Genomic DNA, 24,009 nt, shown 5'->3' with positions numbered 1-24,009 from the left:
AGCTGTATAGGCCAGCCCCCTGTACATTGGGTGCAATGGACTGCAGAGGTATTGATGAACTCCAACCATACCATTGACTTCAGAGGACTATGGAGACGGAACGTCATCGATGGCTTATGCTTCACTGACAGCTAAACGCCCAAGTAAAGTAAGATGTACTTATGTATGGTAAGACGTGTCCAGATGGCATGCAAAACAAAAGCTGTTCACTGTACATGTGACAATATTAAACCAGTGACAATAATAAACCAATACCAATAATAAGAATGGAGCGTCTGAGGTAATGAGTCATAGTTGTGGAAACAAATCATGGCAACCTTTCCCTCACACACAACTACGTAAACTGCTTCAACCGCTTTATACATTCAAGAAAACAGGGACTTCAACTTGTACAACCATTGAGTTTTATTAAAATTATTTAATAAAGTTATTCAAATTATTCAATTGTGAGATCTCAGAAAGTCAGTTCACCCATTCCAAGTCTAATGAGGACATTGTGTTCAGGATATCTGCAATAGGTTAGCCAAAAGGATGTACCTTAAGTTTCTTCAATTCCATTTCCATCTCCCCCTTCTCCTTCTCAAGTCCATGAATCTGGTTGCTGTTTGAAAACAAGAGGAACGTTAATGAGTTTCTCTTCCACCTCCTTCATTTGCTCACCAACAGCCCTGCCCATCATTCAAAATGATGCAGCAGAGAGAGAAACAGAAGGAAAGAGAGAGAGAGAGAGAGAGAGAGAGAGAGAGAGGGAGAGGGAGAGAAAAACAGACACAGAGAGATATCGAGAAAGACAGAGATAAAGAGAGAGACAGACAGACAGAGAGACTGAGAGAGACAGGGAGACAGAGACAGAGAGTCAGAGAGACTGGGAGAGGATAATAGAGAGTCTCAGACACACAGAGCTCACATGGAGTCAGCAGGGATCCTGAACACTTACCGATATTTCTGTAGCTCAGCTTGGACACTCTCTAAACTCCTGGAGAACTTGGAGGAACCTCGCAGTTTCTGGGGAAAACGGAAAGAGTTGATGTAGCACTAGGGTTTCAGCACCCCACATTGCCTCAGCTCCCCGACAGGACGGGTGGTGACCGACTTACCGAGTCGCTGCTGATGTCTTTCTGCAGTTGGAGCAGGTCAATAACGCGTCCGCTCTCCTCCTGCTGTCGTTTGAGCTGTGCCTTCTCCGCATTCACCCTGAGGCCAGGAAGAACACTTGGTGAGATGTATTAGAGTAACGCTTCACACTCGCAGGGAGGATACAGTGACCCTCTGCCTATCATCTGCTGCCCCTCTTCCTCCTCTTTCATCCCTCTCCTATCACATTACTTCTCCCTCAGGCCTTCACATTTTTCACCTACCACCTCCCAGCTCCTTACTTCATCGCCCCCTCCCTCCTCACCTGGTCTCACCTTTCACCTGCCAGTTTGTACGCAACCCCCACTCACCACCTTTGTATTCCGGTTTCTGCATCCTTCCTTTCCAGTCCTGATGAAGAGTCTCAGCCCAAAATGGCAACTATTTATTCTTCTCCATAGAAGCTACCAGGCCTGCTGAGTTCCTCCAGCACTTTATGCGTGTTTCTCTCATTTTATTCTGTGTTGTTATTGTTTGACCTCAATACACTGTGTAATGATTTGATCTGTATGAAGCGTGTGCAAGACAAGCTTTTCACTGTACCTCAGGACATGTGACAATAATAAACCAATTCCAATTACTGTCCCTAGAGTGGGTCCCAGTAAGCCCCTGCCTGGATTAGAGAGCCTGTTTTATGAGGATAGATTGAAGGGCTTTTCCCTTTAGAGTGAAAGAAGATGAGAAGTGACATGATAGAGGTGTACAAGGTGGCAAGAGGTATAGATTGAGTGAACAGACAGTAGCTTTTTTCCAGAGCAAAAACTGTTAATATGAGGGGACATAATTTTAAAGTAATTAGAAGTATGGGGAAGATGACAGAGGTTAGTGTTTTTTACACAGAGTGGGGGGTGGTGTGGAACCCCTGCCAGGGGTGTCGGTAGAGGGACATTTAACAGACTCTTAGATAGGTGCATGGATGAGAGATAAAGGCAGGGCAATGTTGGAGAGGACGGTTAGTTTGATCATAGAGTAGGTTATACGGTTTGCACAACTTAATGGGACGAAGGGCCAGTACTGTGCTGTAGTATTCTATGCTGTGTCTGCAGAGGGTAATGTGACAACCACCTTTTGCACATCAAGAGGAAATGAGGCCCATCCCTTCATGCCAACATGATTCCTCTAGCTTTCCTGAATCAAGGTCTAAATTCACCAACAAAGCTTCCCACACTGACCACCCCTCACTTGCCCAAATCCCATTTTATAATCAAAGACTCATTGATAAGCAACCTTGAGATTCATTTTCTTCTGGGCATACTCAATAAATCCCATAACCATAATAGAATCAATGAAAGTCTGCACCAACTGGTTTGCAAAAGCCAACAAACGGTGCAAATAGAAAGGTAAAATATATAAATAATAATAATAAATTATCAATAAATATCGAAAACGTGAGATGAAGAGTCGTTAAAAGTGAGTCCATAGGTTGTGGGAACAGTTCAGTGAAATTGAGTGAAGTCATCCCCTTTGGTTCAAGAGCCTGATGATTGAGGAGTAATAATTGTTCCTGAACAAGTGATATATGTCCTGAGGCTCCTGTACCTTCTTCCTGATGGTACTAGGTGATGGGTGACCCTGATGATAGATGCTGCTTTCTGGCGATAATACTCCATGTAGATATGCTCAATGGTGGGGAGGGCTTTACTTGTGATGGACTGGGCCATTTCCAATATATTTTGTAGGAGTTTCCACTCAAGGGCATTGGTGTTTCCATACCGGGCTGTGATGCAGTCAGTCAATATACTCTCCACCACACATCTGTAGAAGTTTGTCAAAGTTTTAGATGTCATGTCGAATCTTCGCAAACTTCTAAGGAAGTAGAGGCGCTGCCGTGCTTTCTTCATAATTGCCCTTACATGCTGGGCCCAGGACAGGTCCTCTGAAATGATAATACTGAGGAATTTAAAAGTGCTGACCCTCACCACTTCCCAGCCCCCTATGAGGACAGGCTCATGGACCTCTGGTTTCCTCTTCCTGAAGTCAAAGTACATTGCTTAAAGTAAAATTACGTGCTGCAGATTGCAGTGAGAGTAATTCAAAGGAGATATATTTAGAAATTTCGTATATAGCTTGCAGAACAGTCTCAAGAACAGATTCTAACCTACTTTTTAATGGTCACCAAGTGCAATAAGGTGGATTCTTGACCTCACAATCTACCTTGTTGTGGCCTTGCACCTTATTATCCGCCTCCACTGCACTTTTCCTCTAAATGCAGCACTTTATTCTGCACTCTCTTATTATTGATTTTCCCTGGTACTACCTGAATGTGATGTGATGAAATGATCAGTGGGGATGCCATTAAAATCAAAGTGTTTCACTGTACCTCAGTTTATGTTCAAAGTTCAAAATAAATATATTATCAGAGTACATATATGTCGCCAGATACACCCCTGACATTTGTTTTCTTGCGGGCATACTCAGTAAATCAAAGAAACATAATAGACAATGCAAGACTACATCCAACAATATTATTGTTTTAACTGTGACACCAGTAAACCAACAATTCTCCCCAATCCCAGGTTCAAGCAGCATAAAGTAGGCCATTTAGCCCACTGAGTCTGTGATGCCCATGAACCACCCATTCACATTAATGTGACATCAATCTAATCGTCTTCTCCCCACATTCCCATCGGATTCTACCCCCCCCCCACACAAGGGGCCATTTACAGCAGCCAATTGACCTATCAACCCACCTATCTCTGGGATGCGCACCCGAGGAAACCCAGGTTGTCACAGGGAGAACATGCAAAGGTGTATGCAAATTGAACCCAGATCACTGGAGCTGTGAGACAATGGTCCTACTCGTTCAAGTTCAAGTTTATAGCTTTTACAAGTACACAGTCACAGGTTAGAAATAGATCTAAACTAGAATCAAAATCAGGTTTATTATCACTGGCACGAAATGTTTTGTTTTTGCAGCAGCAGTACAGTGCAAAAAGTACACTAAAAATTACTATGAACAGCAATAAGAATATACATATAAAAATAAATACTGGCAAAAATGTAAATAATATGTTCCGTTCCCCTTTGGATATATAAATGGCCATCTCTATGGATTATCCGAACCCCCTTGTCTTAGATGGAACGGAGAAAGGAATATTGTTGGCTCATTTGGAATACAAATTGTGCCAAATTCTTGTTTCTGTGCTGTGATTGGAACATGATTGACCAGAAGACATAGGAACAGAATTAGGCCATTTGACCCACCGAATCCACTCGACCATTCAATCATGGCTGATTTAGTTTCCCCCTCAACTCCATTCTCTTACATTCTCCCTGTAACATTTGACACCCTTATTATTCAACCTCTATTTTAAATATACTCAATGACCTGGCCTTCACCCCCCAATGTGGAAATAAATTCCACAGATTCACCACCCTCCAGCTAAAGAAATTCCTCCTCATCCCGAGGGACATCATTGTATTCTGAGGCTGTGCCCTATTGTCCTAATCTCTTCATATCCACTCTATACAGGCCTTTCAATAGTTGATAAGTTTCAATGAATCCCCCTCATTCTTCAGCAACTCCAGCAAATACAGGCCCAAAGCCACCAAACATTTGTCATACATAAACCTTTCTATTCTTGTAATTGCAAAGACTGAGATCATTATTATCACAGCGCAGAGACGCCAGAACATTCATTGTGATGTAAGAACATCAGGAGGTTAGCTTTCTCCTACCTGGCCAACGCAGTCCTTAACTCAATCAGCTCTTCCAAATCTGCCGCAAAGATTTCACAATCTCCCAGCAACTCAGCCTGCAGCAGGGAAGAGAGAATCATCAGAAAACCAGACAGGGATTCAAAACATTCCATTACTTTAACAGATTACTGTATGTTAGTGGAATTGATGGGTTACCAATCTGCAAATTCAAAACCCTATGAGTTACGTATGATGGGCAGTTATCTACAAGTTTTAATGCTGGTGTTAAACAGTTGTTTCTGACCGAGAGAGGCCACATGGCAGTGGCACTATTATCCTAAAAATATAAGTTCAAATCCCACTAAGACCACTGGGGATTTAATTCATAGTATAACGTGGAGTTGCAAAGATAATGCTGGTAATGATGAAACTACCAAACTAGCATCATCAGTTTCCTTTGTGCCTTTCAGGAATGGGAACTTGTTCTCCTTACCTGTCTGCCATGGACTAAATTAGAGAAAATTTATAGCAGTAGAAGCTATCATGTCTTTATTGGTCAGGAAACTACCCAGCCTGATCCTGCCTTCCTGCCCTGCAGGTACAGCTTATGGAGGAAAGGTCAAAGTGAAGAATCACTATTAATATTATACACCTCAATTACATCTCTAAAAGGAAATAATCAGAATAGTTGCTCTCTAATCACAGATTTATTTTTATTTATTCAGTTAAGTACTAAAATCTAAAATAAAAGCTGCAAATGGTGGAGCTACTCAGCAGGTTGGGCAGCATCTGTGGAGAAAGAAACAAAGCTAATTGTTCCCAGTAATGATCAAGGACTACCAATCTTAAATATTGACTCTATTTCTCGTTTCACAGATGTTCCCTTTGTTCAATCCATCACTTTCCCACCCTCTCTTCAACTTATAGGGAGGAGGCAGAGTGTAGTGATGATGACACTAAACGGTGACTCCTTGCATCTTCGGAAACAGCTCTATTTCCATCTTTAATATCTTTATTTTTCCCTCTCAGGGTCTTTTGAAGACCCTGTCCTGAAGTTACATGCTGACTACGGTTCTCTGTGGGAATGGGACCCATTCTCGGGGTTTCATAACTGGCCGTTGTTCGGCATGCCAAGGGCTCGCCCTAAGAGTCCGGCTTGGCTTTATAAGTCTAGGATCTCGGGGCTCTGGAGACGGGCGGATCGAAGGTTGGTGTCATGGCAGGAGACCCGTGTGTCATCAGGGGAGTCGGAATACCTACAGCTGTGTGCTCAGACCTTTGGGCACAGAACTTGAAAAAAGCGACAAATGGACTTTTAACATTGTAAACCAGCGAGTTGTTTGTTATGTCTCCCTACTCGCTGTGAAAATGGAGACACCCCTTTCTCCTTTATTAGGGAGAGAGAGAGCCTGTGGTATGTCGAATACCGGGTGAAACGCGAAGTCTTTGGGGTAACTACAAGTCTGTGTCTTTGCTGTTGCTTTGCTCACGCTTGAGTGCTCGGTGGTGGTGCCGATCTTTTTGTTGCTGGTGGGGGGAGGAACGGCTGGAAAGGGAGAGGGTGGCACAAGTGATGTGGTCTAGGAGCCAAAATCAGTTGGGAATCACTGGTCTAGACTAATATATAAATCCAATTCCAGAGCAAAAATGGAAATGGGTCAGCAGATCGCTTGGTTTACGAGAGTCCCATTTTCAAAGAACCCTGATTCCATACTGCCCCATATCAAAGTGGGAGCACACTTGCCACATGGATTGTAGGGTCTGAAGGAGAATTTTTACCACCATCTTCTCAAGAGCAATAAGAGATGGACATTAAATGTCGACCTTGCCAAAATGGTTCCCATCTCCTGAGAAAATAAAATGGTGCATACCATTGCTATCACTAAGACAAATTGTTTCTCAAGCCCCATGCTGACTTCTGTCTCCCTGATAAAAGCTCGTACCTTCTCCTTCTTGGTCAGTTGTTTCACAGCTGCCAGCTGGAGCTCCTTCTCCTTGGCTTTGAGTGCACAGGCAGTTTCCTGCCACTTCTCCTTCCACTGCTGAGCAACTTCACCCTGCTCCAGGGTTACCATGGCGAGCTCTTCAGCCTTCAGCTGTAGCTCTGTCTCCAGGCACTTGCTGCGCTCTCTGAGCTGGGCCTCGGAAACTCTGGAGAGGAAGCACATCAGTGTTAATGAACAGGGTTCAGTGAAGATTAGAGTCGTCGGTGTGGTGAAAGAGACAGTCAATGGCCATTGTCGACTGATACTCAGCACAGCTTAAAGGATTCCTATTAATGGTCATAACTTAGTGACATTGTGAGCACAATGGGAGAATTACTGACAATCATGCCTGTTGACCATACTACTCAAGAGTGAGATTGCTTTATGCAAATAACTTATACATGATCATCCTCCATGCACAGCACTATTTATTTAGTTATTTATCTATCTATCTATTTATTTACAGATACAGCACAGAATATGCCCTTCCAGCCCTTCGTGCCATACTGCCCATCAGCCCCTCGATTTAATCCTAGCCTAATCACGGGGATAGTTTACAGTGACCAATTAACCTACTAACCGGTACTTCTTTGGATTATGGGAGGAAACCCACACATTCCACGCTGAGGATGTGCAAACTCCTTACAGAGGATGCTGGAATTGAAAGTGGGTGCACTTTATTTTTGCCAGTGGAGGGAGACGGGTTGTTGCTTGCTGCCGCTTACACGTAGGAGGGAGGGGAGTGGGGGGGGGGAACTTTGAGGTTCTAACATTTAACTGTCATTCATTCTTGGGGCACTCCCCTGTTTTCGTGGATGGTTGTGAAGAAAAGCATTTCAGGATGTATGTTGTATACATTTCTCTGACATTAAATTGTACCTTTGAACCTTTGAACTCCGACACTCTGAGCTGTAATAACGTTCCAATACCCAATACGCTACCGTGGCACCACTACTCGAAGAATTTTCCTGCTTTTCCTGCATTTGATGGCACTGAACATGTGCTCACTGGAGTTTAGAAGAATGACGGGGGATCTCATTGAAACCGATCAAATATTGAAAGGGCTAGACAGAGTAGACAGGGAGAGGATGTTTCCTACGGTGGGGGAACCTCAAGGACCAGAGGGCACAGCCTCAGAATACAAGGACATCACTTTATAACAGAGCTGAGGAGGAATTTCTTTAGCTAGAGGGTGATGAACCTATGGAATTTGTGTGTATTTATAGCAGAGGTTGATAGGTTCATTATTAGTAAGGATGTCAAAAGTTATGGTGAGAAGGCAGGAGAATGGGGTTGAGGGGGATAGTAAATCAGTTATGATTAAACGGCAGAGCAGACTCAATGGACCAGATGGCCTAATTCTGCTCCTCTGTCTTATGGTCTTATGGCCTCAACTGGAAGTTACTGTGGTTTCTATTTTCAATATCAATTAGAGTCAAAATTATACAGCATGGAGACCGGCATAACTCAGATCCCCTTTAACTCTTTCCTATTTCACCTTAAACCTAGGTCCTCCAGTTTCGGATTCCCTCCTCTGTGCAAAGGATTTTGACCATCCACTTTACAGAGTCATAGAACAAAAATAGGCTCGTTGGCCCATCTAGACTGTTCCAAACCATTATTCTGCCTAGTCCCATCGACCTGTACCTGGACCATAACTCTCCATTTCCCTCCCATCCATGTACTTACCCAACTTTCTCTTAAATGCTGAAATCAAACCTGCATCCACCACTTCTGCCGGCAGCTCGCTCCACACTCTCACCACCCTCTGAGTGAAGAGGTTCCTCCCCAGGTTCCCCTTAACTATTTCACCTTTCACTCTTCACCTATGACCACTAGTTCTGGTGTCAACCAACCGGAGGGAAAAAGCCTGTCTGGATTTACCGTATCCATACCCCTCATAATTTTGTATACCTCTATCAAACCTCCCTTCATTCTCCTAGGCTCCACTGAATAGACTCATAACCTATTCAAAGATTCTCTATAACTCAAGTTCTCATGACTTGGCAACACCCTGGTAAATTTTCTCCATACTCTTTCAATCTCATTGACGTCTTTCTCATAGATAGGTGACCAAACCTGCACACAATATTCCAAATTAGGCCTCACCAATGTTATCTCTGCGTTTTGTGATTTTATAACCCTTAATAAGGTTACTCCTTGGCCTCCTTCACTCCCAGCCTTTCAGCTTCCTGTGAAATGAGTGACCTCCCCCACTCAATCACTTGCAACTCACCTGCCTGATGCTGTCAATAAAAGTTGTGCCTTTCTCAAAACTAAATAACATGGGGTCATTTTAAATTGAGCTCCTGCACTTTTATAGCCCAGCGGTGGCGGTTGGTGCAGTATGGACAAGATAATGTGAAATGCTTGTCTGGCCCAGACCTAACACAAATTGATTAGAAGCATGAAAGCCAATTTCACTTTGCAAATACCAAAGAACAAGTTCCACAGGTTGGAGATTCTTGCAGAAGACAACATGTTCTCAACAGAACGTGTTCGTAAATAAGGACATTCCTTTCCACAAAAGGTTGCAAGTCTTTGGAATTCCCGACTTATTATGATAATATTGTTTACTTATTCATTTTTTGTGTTTGCATACTGGTTGCTTGTCAGTCTTTGTGTGCAGTTTTTCATTAGTGATATTGTATTCCTTTATTCTACTGTAAATGCCTGCAAGAAAATGAATCTCAGGGTATATGGCGACATATACGTACTTTGAACTACTCCAGAAGGTAGTAGATTGTCATGGAAAACTGATGATTGAGGCTTGGAAAGTTAGGTCAGAATCACAGCATAGGAAAGCCCTCCTGTTCATTGAGGCTATGCTGACTATCAAGTACACACCCCACTTTTTAATAATCTCCCCACACCCCCATAGCCACCATTTACCTACACTGTAGAGATAATATGCAGGGGAATAATCCACCTCAGGGAAGTGAAATGAAATAACTGGGGGAAATATGGTAGAGTAGCAGTTAGTGCAAAACTATTACAGCTTAGGGCGCTGGAGTTCGGAGTTCAGTTCCTGTGTCCACTGTAAGAAATTTGTATGTTTTTCCCGTGTGTGCATGGGTTTCCTCCAGGTTTACTCCACAGTCTAAAGACATACTGGCTAGTGAGCTAATTGGTCATTGTAAATTGTCCTGTGATTAGACTACGGTTAAATCGGTGGGTAGCTGGATGACATGGCTCATTGGGTCAGAAGGGCCTGTTTTATGCTGTATCTCTAAATAAAGTTTTCTAAAAACACGCTTGGTCACAGTGGAACTTCACACAGAGAGCACTGGGGGTCAGGACTGAACCCGGGTCACTGGAACTCTGAGGCAGCAGCTCTACTAGCTGTGTCACTCTGCAACCCTATAGAGACTCACAGCAATGAAACTGGCCCTTCAGTGTTCTATATAAGTACCAGTCGTTACACACATACAGTCTGAAATGCTCACTGACAAGCGTCAGGAGAAATGACTAAGGAAGGTACAATAACACTATTTAAAAGACATTTGCACAGGTACATGGATTGGAAAGGTTTATGCTTCAATCACTCCCTTGGACAACCCGGTCCACACACCCACCACCCTCTGTGAGGAAAAATTTGCCCTTTAGGCCCCCTTTAAATCTTTTGCTTCTCACCTTAAACCTACAGTTAGGGTTTCAGACACCCCAATTGTAGGGTAAAGTGCTGACCACCCATCTTATCAAAACCCATGATGATCGTATTTACCACTACGAGTCAGTATATTGATTTAAGGGCTCTACAAGTAGACAATAGACAATAGGTGCAGGAGTAGACCATTCGGCCCTTCGAGCCAGCACCCCCATTCACTGTGATCATGGCTGATCATCCACAATCAGTATCCAGTTCCTGCCTTACCCCATAACCTTTGATTCTGCTATCTTTAAGAGCTCTATCCATCGCTTTCTTAAAAGCATCCAGAGACTTGGCCTCTATAGCCTTCTGGGGCAGAGCATTCCATATATCCACCACTCTCTGGGTGAAAAAGTTTTTCCTCAATTCTGTTCTAAATGGCCTACTCCTAATTCTTAAAACTGTGGCCTCTGGTTCTGGACTCACCCATCAGCAGGAACATGCTTCCTGCCTCCAGCGTGTCCAATCCCTTAATAATCTTATATGTTTCAATAAGATCCCCTCTCAGGCTTCTAAATTCCAGAGTATACAAGCCCAGTTGCTCCAATCTTTCGACATATGACAGTCCCGCCATCCCGGGAATCAACCTTGTGAACCTACGCTGCACTCCCTCAATAGCAAGAATGTCCTTTTTCAAATTTGGAGACCAAAACTGCACACAGTACTCCAGGTGTGGTCTCACCAGGGCCTTGTACAGCTGCAGAAGGACCTCTTTGCTCTTATACTCAATTCCCCTTGTTATGAAGGCCAGCATGCCATTAGCTTTCTTCACAGCCTGCTGTACTTGCATGCTTGCTTTCAGTGACTGATGTACAAGAACACCTAGATCCATAATCCATAAACATTCTGTTATAGACTCCTATGTCTCCATAGGACTTGTATTCCTTGGAACTCAGGAGTATGAGGAGTGACCTGTTAGGGGTGTATAAAGGTCGGCACGACAGCATAGCAGTTAGCACGATGCTACTACAGCTCGAGGCATTCTGGAGTTCAGGGTTCAATTCCAGCACCATTCTGTAAGGACTCTCTTTATATCCTCCGCATGGAATGTGTGGGTTTTGCCCGAGTGCTCTGGTTTCCTCCCACAGTCCAAAGACATACTGGCTAGTGAGCTAATTAGTCATTGTAAATTGTCCTGTATCTCCTATGTCTCATTCTAATAGATGAGGATCAATCAGGTTTGTTGTGGGCTGCTGGGCAGAGTGGCTCGAGGGGCTGGAAGGCCTAAATAAATAACATAAAATAAATCAATAAAATAATGAGGGATAGGGTGAATGCGCAAGGTCTTTTTCCCAGGGATGGAAAACTAGAGGGCATAGGTTTAAAATGAAAGAGCAGAGAATTAATAGGAAGCTGACAACGATTTTATCACACAGAAGGTGGAGAGTATAAGGAACAGGCTGCCAGATGAAGTGGTTGAGGTGGGAACAACAACAACAATTAAAAGACATGGATGAGTTGGGCTGAAGGGCTGTTTCTGTATTTCTCCAACACTCAGACTCCGAATCTAACTCTTAATGTAATGTTTTGGAAACTCCTGTACATGCCTTTGCTCTTTGGACTATTGTGAGCAGTTTTGGGCCCCCTATCGAAGAAAGGATGTGCTGGCATTGGAGAGGGTCCAGAGGAGGTTCACAAGAATGATCCCGTGAATGACAGGGTTAACGTATGAAGAGCGTTTCTTTGGCTCTGGATCCGCACGCGTTGGAATTCAGAAGAATGAGGGGGTATCTCATTAAAACTTATGAATATCGAAAGGCCTGGACAAGGTGGACATGGAGACAATGTTTTTAATAGAGGGAGAGTCTAGGACCAGACAGCACAGTCTCAGAATACAAGGGCGTCCCTTTATAGCAGAGATGAGGAGGAATTTCAATGAGGGGAATCTCATTGAAATCTACCGAATATTAAAAGGCTTGGATAGAGTGGACATGGAGAGGATGTTGCCTATAGTGGGGGAGTCTAGTACCAGAGGGTACAGCCCCAGAATAGAGGGACATCTATTTAAAACCAGAGTTGAAGAGAAACTTCTTTAACCATCAGGTGGTGAATCTTTGAAATTCATTGGCGCAGGTGGCCGTGGAGGCAAAGTTATTGGGTATATTTAAAGCGGTTGTTGATAAGTTCTTGATTAAAAGGGCAACAAAAGTTACGTGAAGAATGGGGTTGAGGGGGAAAATAAACCAGCCATGATCAAATGGTAAAGGTGGGCCAAATGGCTTAATTCTGTTCCTATGTCTTATTGTCTTGTGATCTCCTTTTACCTGAGCTCTTCACAGTGCTCCTTTAGAGCCTTAACCTCGTCATCATGGGCTTTGACGTCTGCCTGTACAGCAGTCAGCAGTGTCTCCTTCTCGCTGACCAGCTGAGCCCGCTCATTTTCCAGGGCCTCTATCTGATTGTTCAGGATCTTCCTCTCGGCTTCCAGATGATGGAGCTGCTCCTGACGCAGCCCCAGCGTCTGCCGCAACTCGCCCAGCTCAGCAGTGAGCCTCTCATTCACCTGGAAATTGAAACAATGCGGTAAACGGTCACTGACTCTCACCCAGCTGAACACAGAATGAACAATAGGAGACAGCAACAGAGAGGGAGAAGACCTGACAGCACAGACCCTAGGGTACAAGCAAACGAGAGGAAACTATCTTAAGTTCAAGTTCAAGTTTATTGTCATTCAACTGTACAGATGTATACCACCAAACAAAACAATGTTCCTCCAGACCAAGGTGCACAACACATTACATATAACTCACACACAACACATAAAAGTAATATTACTGCAAATATATTAACAAATAATAAAATATATTCCAGAAGATTGACGTTCAGTATAAGACGCATTTATAACACACGTTCAAAAGTAAATAGTATAATGCTACTGGCGCTTCATACGTGATGAGATCTTGGTGATGGCAGGGAGTTCAGCAGTCTTACATCCTGGGAAAAGAACCTGCTTCCCTTCCTAAAGGTCCCTGCTCTAACGCTACAGTACCTCCTGCCTGATGGTAGGGGGTCAAAGAGATTGACAGACGGCTGGGAGGGATCTGTAACAATCCAATGAGTCCTGTATACGCAGCGCTCCTGATAAACATCTTGGATGGGTGGAAGAGAAACTGAAGTTATGGAGACATCTAGTAAATTCATTGATTACCCCACTGTCCATACTGTCATTTGGTCACCTAAGCTACTACATGAGAGAAAGATTTACCGTAGAGTCATAAAGTCATACAGAAAAACACCCTTCACTCAATTCTAACCAAGGAGTCAAAGTCAAAGTAACATTTATTATCAAAGTATGCATCCATTACCATATTCTACATTATCTTCCAGGCAAAGTAAAGAAATACAATAGAATTGATGAAAAGCTATACATAAACATTAAATTCAAGTTTATTGTCATCTCAACCGTGTATATGTATACTGCTAAATGAAACAACATTCATCCGAACCAAGGTTCACAACACAGTACGTATAATTCACACACAACACATAAAATAAAGTAATATTACCACAAATAATAATGTGAATTTATGCCACAAGTTTAAAAAGTAAACAGTATATTGCTACTGGTGTTTCATACGTGGAAAGATCTGGGTGGTGGCAGGGAGTTCACTAGTCTTAAAGCCTGGGGGAAGAAGCTGCTTCCCATCTTAACGGTCCTTGTCCTAATTCTGTGGTACTTCCTGCATAATGGTAGGGGGCAAAGAGACTGCTGAATGGATGGAAGTTATCATTGACAAAGACTGACAAACAATGAATGTGGAAAAGAAGACAAATTGTGCAAATTAAAAGAATAATACTGAGAACACAAGTTGTAAAGAGTCCATGAAAGTGAGTCTGTAGGTTGTCATACTAGTTCAGAGCTGTGGTGAGTGAAGTTATCCACACTAGTTCAAGGGCCTGATAGTTGCCAGTGACACAACTACTGTCTGTGGAATTTCAGATGACGATGAGGAGGTGCACAGGAGTGAGATAGATCAGCTGGTTGAGTGGTGTTGTCGCAACAACCGTGCACTCACTGTCAGTAAAACCAAGGAATTGATTGTTGACTTCAGGAAGGGGAAGTCAAGGGAACACACACCCGTCCTCATCAGGTGTGGAATGGATGAGCAGTTTCAAGTTCCTCGGTGTCATCATCCCTGGGGATCTATCCTGGGCCCAACATATTGATGCACTTACGAAGGAGGCATAAAAGCAGCTGCATTTCATGAGAGTTGGATGAGAATTGGCATGTCACCAAAGTCACTCTCAAATCTCTACAGATGTACCTTGGAGAGCATTCTAACTGGTTGCATCACTGTCTGATATAGAATGGTCACCTTACAGGATTGGAAAAAGCCACAGAAAGTTGTAAACTCAGCCCACTCCATCGTGGGCACTAGCCTCCCAGCATCCAGGACACCTTCAAAAGGCAGTGCCTCAAAAAAGAGATATTGAATTCAATCCCTCTAGCAATGAAGGCCAACATTCCGTTTGCCTTCTTAATAACCTGTTGTACCTGCAAGCCAACTTTTTACGATTCAAGAACAAGCACTCCCAAGTACCTCTGCACAACAGCTGCTCCTGAACCTGGTGCTGCAGAACTAAGGGTCCTGTACCTCCTGCTCAATGGTAGTAGTGAGAAGAGGGCATGGCCTAGACGGTGAGCTTCTTTGATGCTAGATGTTATTTTCTTGTGGCAATACTCCATGGAAATGTGCTCTTTCGGGGGGAGAGCTTTGCCTGTGGCGGACTGGGCTGGATCCACCACTTTCTGTGGCTTTCTTTTCTGTTCCTGGGTATTGGTGTTTCCATACCTGGGCACAATGCAACCAGATAGGACACTCCACACTGTGCATGTATAGAAAAGCCCATCTAAGATAATCCCATTTACCAGCACTTGGCCTGTGTCCCTCTAAATCTTTCCTATTCATATACTTATCCGAATGTCTTCTCAATATCATTATCGTACCCACCTCAACTACTTTTTCTAACAATGCATTGTCAGCTCTCTGGATATATTAAACTCCACTGGACTTATTAGTGACTGCCTTACACTGAAGGGCTTTATTTCTGACCTCTGCACAGGTGGTAAATATATCCACCCTTTCTAGCCATCTCACAGTCTTGAAAACTCCTGTCTTCTCTTTCCAGGAATTACAAACTCAGCTTCAAGTCAAGTTTGAGTTCATTGCCATGGTTATACATACCCAGGGTGGAAGTACCATGAAAATTAGCTTTTAGCAGCAACAGCACAGTAAATTACAATCATAAGATAAAGTAAAATTAACATAAATTATACATGTGCAAAGAGGAACAACTAAATATACATAACAACACTAGACCAAGTTGAGGGAAATGAAAAGCTCTCCCTGACAGTTAGAATCAGAATCAGGTTTATTATCACTGATCTATGTCATGAAATTAATTTTTTTGTGGCAGTACAGTGCAATACATAAAAAAGTCTAAATTAGAAAAAGAAATACATTAAATAAATGGTGTGAAAAGGACAGCAACAGAGATTAAAAGATAGTGAGGTAGTGTTCATGGGTTTATTTTCCATTTGGTAATCTGACGGCGGAGGGTTAGAAAATGCACCTTGATAAATTATCCTTCATCGCAGAGGATTACATAACAGAGATCTTTTTCCATACTTTATTCAATGCAATTAGATCAACGTAGCAAACTGCACTGTGCACATGTACGCCACGGTAGAGTAGCGGTTAGTGCAATGTTATTACAGCACAGTGCACCGGAGTTCAAAGTTCAGTTCCGACATCTTCTCTTTGTACGTTCTCCTCATGAATGTGTGGATTTCCCCCGGGTACTCCGGTTCCCTCCCAGCTTCCAAAGGCATATGGGTTAGGGTTAGTAAATTGTGGACGTGCTATATTGGCATTAGAAACACAGCAACATTTGTGGGCTGCCCTCAGCACATCCTCAGACATGCTAGTTGTTGACACAAATGATGCATTTCACTATACGTTTTGATGTACTTGTGAAAAATAAAGTTAACCTTTAAAATCTTAATCTTTACTTTGGAAAATCGGCAATGCTACAACCAAATGAGGAGGATAAAGAGAGATTGGAATGTTACGTATACCTGTGTGATGGTTGATAATTTTTCTTTCAGTAAGACCTTCTCTTGGTCTTGCCTATTGGCCTGGGATTTGGTGTTTAGCAGCTCCACATGGAGATCAGCCAGTTGGTCATCAAAACCTTCTCGCCCTCTCAGTGCTCGCTCTAACTCCAGGGTCAGATGTTGGACACATTTGTGTAATTCCAGCTTCTCCTGCAGAATTTAGCCGTTTGACATCTTGCTCAGCCATCACACTCAAAGTTCAAAATAAATTTATTATCAAAGTACCTATATGTTACCATATACCACTTGAGATTTACTTTCTTAGAGGCATTTTCAGAAAGAAATAAATACAATAGAATCTTTGAAAATAAATAAAGATCGACAAAGGCTCCCTCTTGTCTGTTCTCTTCTTCTCACCTGCCTATCACCTCCCTCTGGTGTCCCTTCTTCTTCCCTTTCTTCCAAGGTCCACTCCTATCGGATTGCTTCTACTTCTGACCTTTACCTTTCCACCTATCAACTCCCAGCTTCTCACTCATTCCCTCCCTCCCCTACATATGCACCCACCTTTCCCCTCACCTGGTCACACCTATCACTTTGCACTCCTTCCCTTCCCCTCCACCATCTTATTCTGGCTTCTTCTTTCTTCCTTTCCTGTTCAGATGAAGGGTCTTGGCTTGAAATGCTGACTGTTTATTCCTCTCCATAGTTGCTGCCTGACCTGCTGAGTTCCTGCGGCATTTTGTGGCGTTACTCTGACAAACAACCAACGTACAAAAGATGACAAACGGTGTAGAAAAATCTAATACTGAGAACATGAGTGGTCAAGAGTCCTTGAAAGTGAGTCTTTAGGTTCAGAGTTGTGGTGAATGAAGTTATCCACACTGGGTCAAGAGTCTAATGGTTGCTATGTCAAGTTTATTGTCACATGCACAAGTACAGCGAGGTACAGGTACAATGAAAAGCTATCTTGCAGCAGCATCGCTAAGACAAAACACGAAGGATGAATTATACACAAGTTATACAAGACAATAAAGAGAAAAAATATTGTGCAGAAACAGTATTAGTGCAAGAAAACTGACACACCTTGTTAAAATAATACTACATACCCATTTCTTTTGAATGATACGAAGACAATGGCATTGTAGTAGTCAACAGTATAAAATTACAGAGACGTTAGTACATTGCCAAAACTGAGGCAAGTGACAAACCTGGCAAACCTTTGGGGAGGCCTACAAAGCACAGAACAGACTACATTCCAAATAAGCATTAACCAATGAATTTATCTTTGGGGGCAAAATGGGTGGAACAAGGGATAAAAGTCAGTCGAGGTAAGTAAATATTATTTCCTTACTGTGGGAAGTGTCTTATGGAGTTCAGAATCTGTATTAGAATAATATTTTTGCTAATAAATATCAATGAGTTGAACTTGAGTGTGCAGTGCACAGTTTTCAAGTTTACACAAACCTTTGAAGATGTATTGATCTGTGAGGACAAAGTCCCTTGAGGTCAGTGAGATGTAGGTGCACTGATGGAATATGTAGGCAGGTGACAGGTGAAATTTACTGCAATTTGATAGGAAAAATGAGAAAAAGCAATGTAAATGTGAAGGTATAATTCTAAATATGAGAACAGTGAGGTCAAAATTGCATACAGGATCCAGGGCTTTTTCAACTAGAGTGGAAAACCAAAGCACGGAAGTTGTAATTAATTAACAGTAATAAACAGTGGTTTGATGACAATTTGAGATTGTGTTCAGTTCTGGACACAACTTTTTACAAAATATTGAGAGAATGGAGAAGAGGTTTACCAAAATGATTCCAGGGATGAGGTACTTTAGTAATGTGGATATACACTGGAGAAGTTCTGGCTGGTCTTCTTGGAATAGTTGAGGCTCTGATTTAAGATCATGAAGGACAGACACAGAATAAATAACAGAACCGTTTCCAGAATAAGAGAAGGTGACTAGCAAAATAATCTTACGCACTCCCCAACAGACCACCATACTTTCCATGACAAAGTTCTTACTTTACCTCCAGACCAAGACCATTTTCAGACCATTTATACAAGTAAATTTTCATCTATCCTTTGATCCTTTTCCAATGGTTTACACTTTCTGCTTACCAACCTGTCAAAATTCTTCCCATGTCTCATTGGAAAAGGATATTAGAGCTAGTTTGTATTATGTAAATGAAAATTTGCTCTATACATTGTTTTGCAACATTGTGCTGGCCTAATGGTTGTTAGTACTGAGAATTATTTTTAATTCCAAATTTATTTAGTTACCTAATTTTTTTTTCAATTCGCTAATTGCACTGGGATTTAAACTCAGCTGCAGAATTCTGCAATGACAACATTTTGCAAGCAACACAAAAAAAGGCACTGCAGGAGCTCAGCAGGTTAGGCAGCATTCGTGGAGGGAAATGGGCAGTCAACATCTCTGGTTGAAACCCTGTATCTCATCTACTCCAATATGTATAATCAGATGCAATCATCTTCAGCACCTGGTCACGTTTGCCTATCACCACCTAGTTTTTGAAACCATTCCCAATCTGCCCCCTCCCTCATGTGCCTATCATCCTCCCTCACCTGGATGTATCTATCACCAACTAGTTCAGGGGTTCCCAATCAGGGGTCCACAGACCCCTTGGTTAATGGTAAGCCTCACTGGCATAAAAAATGTTGGGTACCCCTGAACTAGTAGGTGATAGATATCTAATTAGTTCTTGTAATACCCCCTCTCCTTTCCTGCCCTACCCTCATGAACTGTGCCTCACTTCCTTCTGGTTCCCAAACTCTTTCCCTTTTTCCCATAGTCCATGGTCCCCTTATCAAATTCTTTCTTGTTCGCCCCTTTACCTCTTTACCTATTACCTCGCAACTTTTCACATCATCCTTCCCCCTCACCTGGTCTCACCTATCACCAGCCACCTTGTACAGCTTCCTAGTCTGGCTTCTGCCCCCTTCCTTTCCAGTCACAATGAAGGATCTCGGCCTGAAATATCATCTGTTAGCTTCTTTCCATAGATGCTGTCTGACTTACTGAATTCCTCCAGCATTTTGTGTGGGTTACTCAGGATTTATAGTAACCGCAGGATCTCGTGTGTCGTGTTCCATCCCTTTCCTGCACCATATTTTAAAGTAGTCAAGTTGAAATCTCTTGACCCAAAACACCGACCTCCATAGACGCTGCCTGACCTGCTGAGTTCCACTGGTACTTTGTTTGATGTTCCAGATTCCAACATCTGTAGTCTCTCATGTCTCCATATTACTGTACCCACTTGTACCACTAGATGGAGCCTCCTGCCTTTACAGATCATCACCTTCGGCCCAAAGATCCCTCTGGTTTCTAACAGCTAATACTGCAGGCATATTCAGCAATTTGCATTAAAGTCAAAAGGATTATCACAAATACAGTTATTCATATTTCAAAAGCCCAAGTTTACAAGCTAATTAAAATACCTCAAGCAGATTTTGGGGAGATAAATTAATTCTGATTCTTGTAACATTAATAATGGAAACTAGGTAGTCAGGTAATACAGGTTTAATGTAACACACACAAAGTGCTCTGGGAACTCAGTAGGTCGGGCAGCATCTATAGAGGGGAGTAGTCGGGGTTTCGAGCCTTCTCTGCTGCAATGATGAGGCACTCTCAGGTTGGCGGAGCAACACCTCATATTCAGAAACACAAAATACTCTGCAGATGCTCGGGTCAAAGCCCCACCCCCTCCCTTCCCCCATCCTAGTTTCACTCTGCCCCCTCCCCCAGCTGCCTATCACCTCCCTCATGGTTCCGCTTCCTTCTACTACCCATTGTGCTTTCCCTTATTCCTTCTTCACCTTCCCTGCCTATCCCCTCCCAGCTTCCCCTCCCCCACCCCTTGCATCTCACCCTAACCATGGACTTCTTACTCTCCACCTATCCGGTAGGCGCTACAGGAGCCTCCACTCCCACACCAGCAGGCACAGGAAGAGCTTCTTCCCTGAGGCTGTGACCCTGCTGAATGTCACATCACAGCGCTAAGCAGTATTGCACCCATACTGTACTGTCTCAGTACCTTTATATTTGTGTGCTGTAGCACTTACTTTTTATTCGCAGTTAGTTTGTAAATAACACTATTCTTTGGATTTCTGGTTAGATGCTAACTGCATTTCATTGGCTTTGTATCTGTATTTGGCACAATGACAATAAAGTTGAATCTAATCTAATCTAATCTTTCCCTTTACTGGTTTTTCACCTGGCACCTACCAGCTTTCTCCTTCCCACCACCCCCCCACCTTCTTTATAGGGCCCCTGCCCCCTCCCTCTTCAGTCCCGACGAAGGGTCTCGGCCCAAAACATTGACTGATCATTTCCACGGAAGCAGCCCAACCTGCTGAGTTCCTCCAGCGTGTTGTGCGTGTTACCTCATATTCAGTCTGGATATCTTCCAAACAGATGGCATGAACATTGATTTCTCTAACATCTGGTAATTTCACTCTACCCCCCCCCTCTCTTCTTCCATTCCCCATTCTGGCTCCCTTCTTACCCCTTTTTTTCCCTCAACTGCCTATCACCTCCCTTTGATGGCCCTCCTCCTTCCCTTTCTCCCATGGTCCACTCTTTTCTCCTATCAGATTCCTTCTTCTTCAGCACTCTACTTCTTCCACCTATCACCTCCCAGCTTCTTACTTCATCTCCCCCCCCCACCCTCACCCACCTTCCCCCTCATCTGGTTTCACCTATCTCCTGCCAGTTTGTACTCCTTCCCCTCCCCCAACCTTCTTGTTCTGGGTTCTTCCCCCTGTCCTTCCCAGACCAGATGAAGGGCCTTCACCCGCAACATTAACAGTTTATTCCTCTCCATAGATGCTGCCCGACCTGCTGATTCCTCCAGCACTTGGCGTGTGTTGCTCTGGATTTTCAGCATCTGCAGATCCCTTTGGGTTACAGATTTAGTGTAACAGTCGAACTGGTCCTTGGCCCACTGGAAGTGACGATTCGACTGGTGGTAAAGGTGGCAAACTGCATACTTAACTTCATCAGCTGCAGCACTGAATTTTTGTTTTAATTTAGAGATACAGCGCTTTCCAGCCCAGTGAGCCTGCGTTGCCCAATTACACCCATGAAACCAATTAACCTACTAACCTGCACATCTTTGGAATGTGGGAGGAAACCAGAGCACCCGGAGGAAATGTAGGCAGTCAGAGGGTGGATGTTTAAACCCCTTACAGACAGCAGTGGAGAATGAACCTGGGTCACTGGCTCTGTAAAGCATTACGCTGACCTCCAGGCCGAATAGAATAGTCAGGAAATCATGTTGCAGCTGTATAAAACTTTACTTAGGCCACATTAGGATCAATGTGTGACTTTCTGCTTGTCACACTACAGGAAGGCTGTAAAGGCATTAAAGAAGGAGCAGAAGAAGGGGTACACCAGGTTATGGACACAAGACACTGCAGATACTGGATTCTGGATTTAAAAAAAAACAACTGCTGGAGGAACTCAGAGGGTCAGGCAGAATCTGTGTAAGCAGAAGAATAGTCAACAGATCCTGCTGCAGGATCTCCAACCAAAATGCCGACTGCCACTGTACCCCCTTTTGAATGCAACATCAAGTTGAGATCTTGTTTGAGAGATGTAGAGACTGGCAGAACTTCTGGGGTATCAGTAGATCTGCTGGCGGTTTACTCCTGAACTCAGTCCAATAATACGAACATTTTATGCAGCACAGTCCTGAGTAGACACCGGATAGCGAGCCAGAGAGATTTTTTAAGAAGTGGGCAGGGGCAGTCGGCACATTTAGCTTGCCACAGTTCCCAAGGAAACAATGGATTGCGCAAAATTAGGCATTTGGCGAGACATAATAGAAAGGTTTATGTGAAGCGGCTATTGTGGTAGTGGGCCAGTGTTGGAGTGGGAGAGTTGAGGCTTCAGTGAGGAGAGGCTCATGCAAGAGGTAGATTTTCTTTTTCATTATTTATTCTTTTTTCTTATTGCACACTTAGAGCAGTGGGGATGCCTGGCCAGATAGTGAAATGCTCCTCTTGAGGGATGTGAGAAGGCAGGAAGACATCCAGTGTCCCTGATGAGTACATCTACAAAAAGTACATCCAGCTGAAGCTTCTAACAGACTGGGTTAAGGAGATGGAGATGGAACTGGATGAATTCCAGATCATTCAGGAGTCTGAGGAGGTTGACAGATCGGACATACAGGGAGGTGGTTACACCCACATACACAGGTAACTGGGTGACCGTCAGGAGTGGGAAAGGGGATAGGCAGTCAGTGCAGCATATCCCTGTGGCCGTTTCCCTCAACAACTTGTATACCACTTTCAATACTGTTGGGGGGTGGGCGGGGGGAACAGTGACCTAGCAGAGGAAAGCTAGGGAAAAGAGGTCAGAAGGAAAGCAGGGAGAAGAGGTGAGCTGTACTGATAGGGGATTCATTGGTTAGGGGAACAGAAAGGAGATTCTGTGGATGAGAATGAGATTCCCAGATAGTTCGTTGCCTTCCTGGGTGCTAGGGTCAAGGACGTCTCTTACCGAGTCCACAGCATTCTGAACTGGTAGGTGAGCAGCCAGAGATCATGATCCACATTGATACCAATGACATGGGTAGGAATAGTAATGAGGTCCTGCACAGTGACTTCAGGGAGTTAGGTGTTAAGTTACAGAACAGGACGTCCAGGGTTGTGATCTCAGGATTGCTATCTGTGCCATGTGTTAGTGAGGCCAGAAATAGGAAGATCATACAGTTTCACATGAATCTGTACCCTTGAGCAAGGCACTTAATCATACATTGCTCTAGTCTGTGTGAGGAGTGGCACCCCACAGACTTCCAATCTGCGCCTTGTAAGGCATGAAAATGCCCAACGCAGGCCTCTCATGGTCTGAGTCGACGTTCCCTCCCTAAGGAATTGGTGCAGAAATGAGAGCTTCAGATTTTTGGATCATTGTGCTCTATCCCAAGGAAGGTGGGACCTGTACAGAAGGGACAGTTTCGACCTGAACTAGAGGGGGACTAATATCATAGCGGGGAAGATTGCTAGTGCTGCATGGGGGTGGGGGTGGGGGTGGCTCAAACCAGAGATGCTGAGGGATGGAAACCGGAATGCCAGCACAGTTAGTGGAGTGGCTGTGGCGAAAGATGTTATAGAACGTCAGGAATCAAAAGTTTGAGCATAGTGGGACTAATATTCTGAGCTGTGGTTATTTCAATGCATAGAGTATTGTAGGAAAGGTGGATGAGCCTAAGGCATGGATCAGCATGTGGAACTATGACATTGTAGCCATTAGTGAGAATGGGTTGCAGGACTGGCAGCTCAGTGTTCTGGGATTCTGTTGTTTTAGATGTGATAGAGTGGGAGAGATTAAAAGGGGCAGGTTGATATTACTAGTCAGGGAAAGTGTCACAGAAGTGCTCAGTCAGGACAGACTAGAGAGCTTATCTTGTGAGGCTTTATGGGTAGAACTGAGGAATAAGAAAGGTATGACCACGTTTAATTATACTATAGACCACTTAATAATCTGCGAGATTTAGAGGAGCAATTGTGTAGAGATT

At 43.5% G+C, this 24,009-nt stretch overlaps 1 protein-coding gene across 3 annotated transcripts in view; it reads right to left on the bottom strand.

Moving 5' to 3' along the window:
- LOC134358361 (protein lava lamp-like) overlaps positions 1–24,009 on the bottom strand; it is a 145,893-nt gene that overhangs the window by 65,250 nt on the left and 56,634 nt on the right. For 2 of the 3 annotated variants that reach the window (XM_063070494.1, XM_063070495.1), the window contains exons 9-15: positions 16,487–16,675; positions 12,672–12,910; positions 6,717–6,924; positions 4,813–4,889; positions 1,098–1,194; positions 938–1,005; positions 538–601 (exon numbers count right to left, since the gene is read on the bottom strand). In XM_063070494.1, coding sequence (XP_062926564.1) covers positions 538–601; positions 938–1,005; positions 1,098–1,194; positions 4,813–4,889; positions 6,717–6,924; positions 12,672–12,910; positions 16,487–16,675 — 942 coding nt within the window. The remainder of the gene's footprint in view (positions 1–537; positions 602–937; positions 1,006–1,097; positions 1,195–4,812; positions 4,890–6,716; positions 6,925–12,671; positions 12,911–16,486; positions 16,676–24,009) is intronic. The other variant, XM_063070496.1, reaches the window with a different exon arrangement.

This window comes from Mobula hypostoma, chromosome 18, assembly GCF_963921235.1.
Source record: "Mobula hypostoma chromosome 18, sMobHyp1.1, whole genome shotgun sequence".
In the NCBI taxonomy this organism is placed as follows: Eukaryota; Metazoa; Chordata; class Chondrichthyes; order Myliobatiformes; family Myliobatidae; genus Mobula; species Mobula hypostoma.
This window is presented reverse-complemented; position numbering and strand designations above follow the sequence as displayed.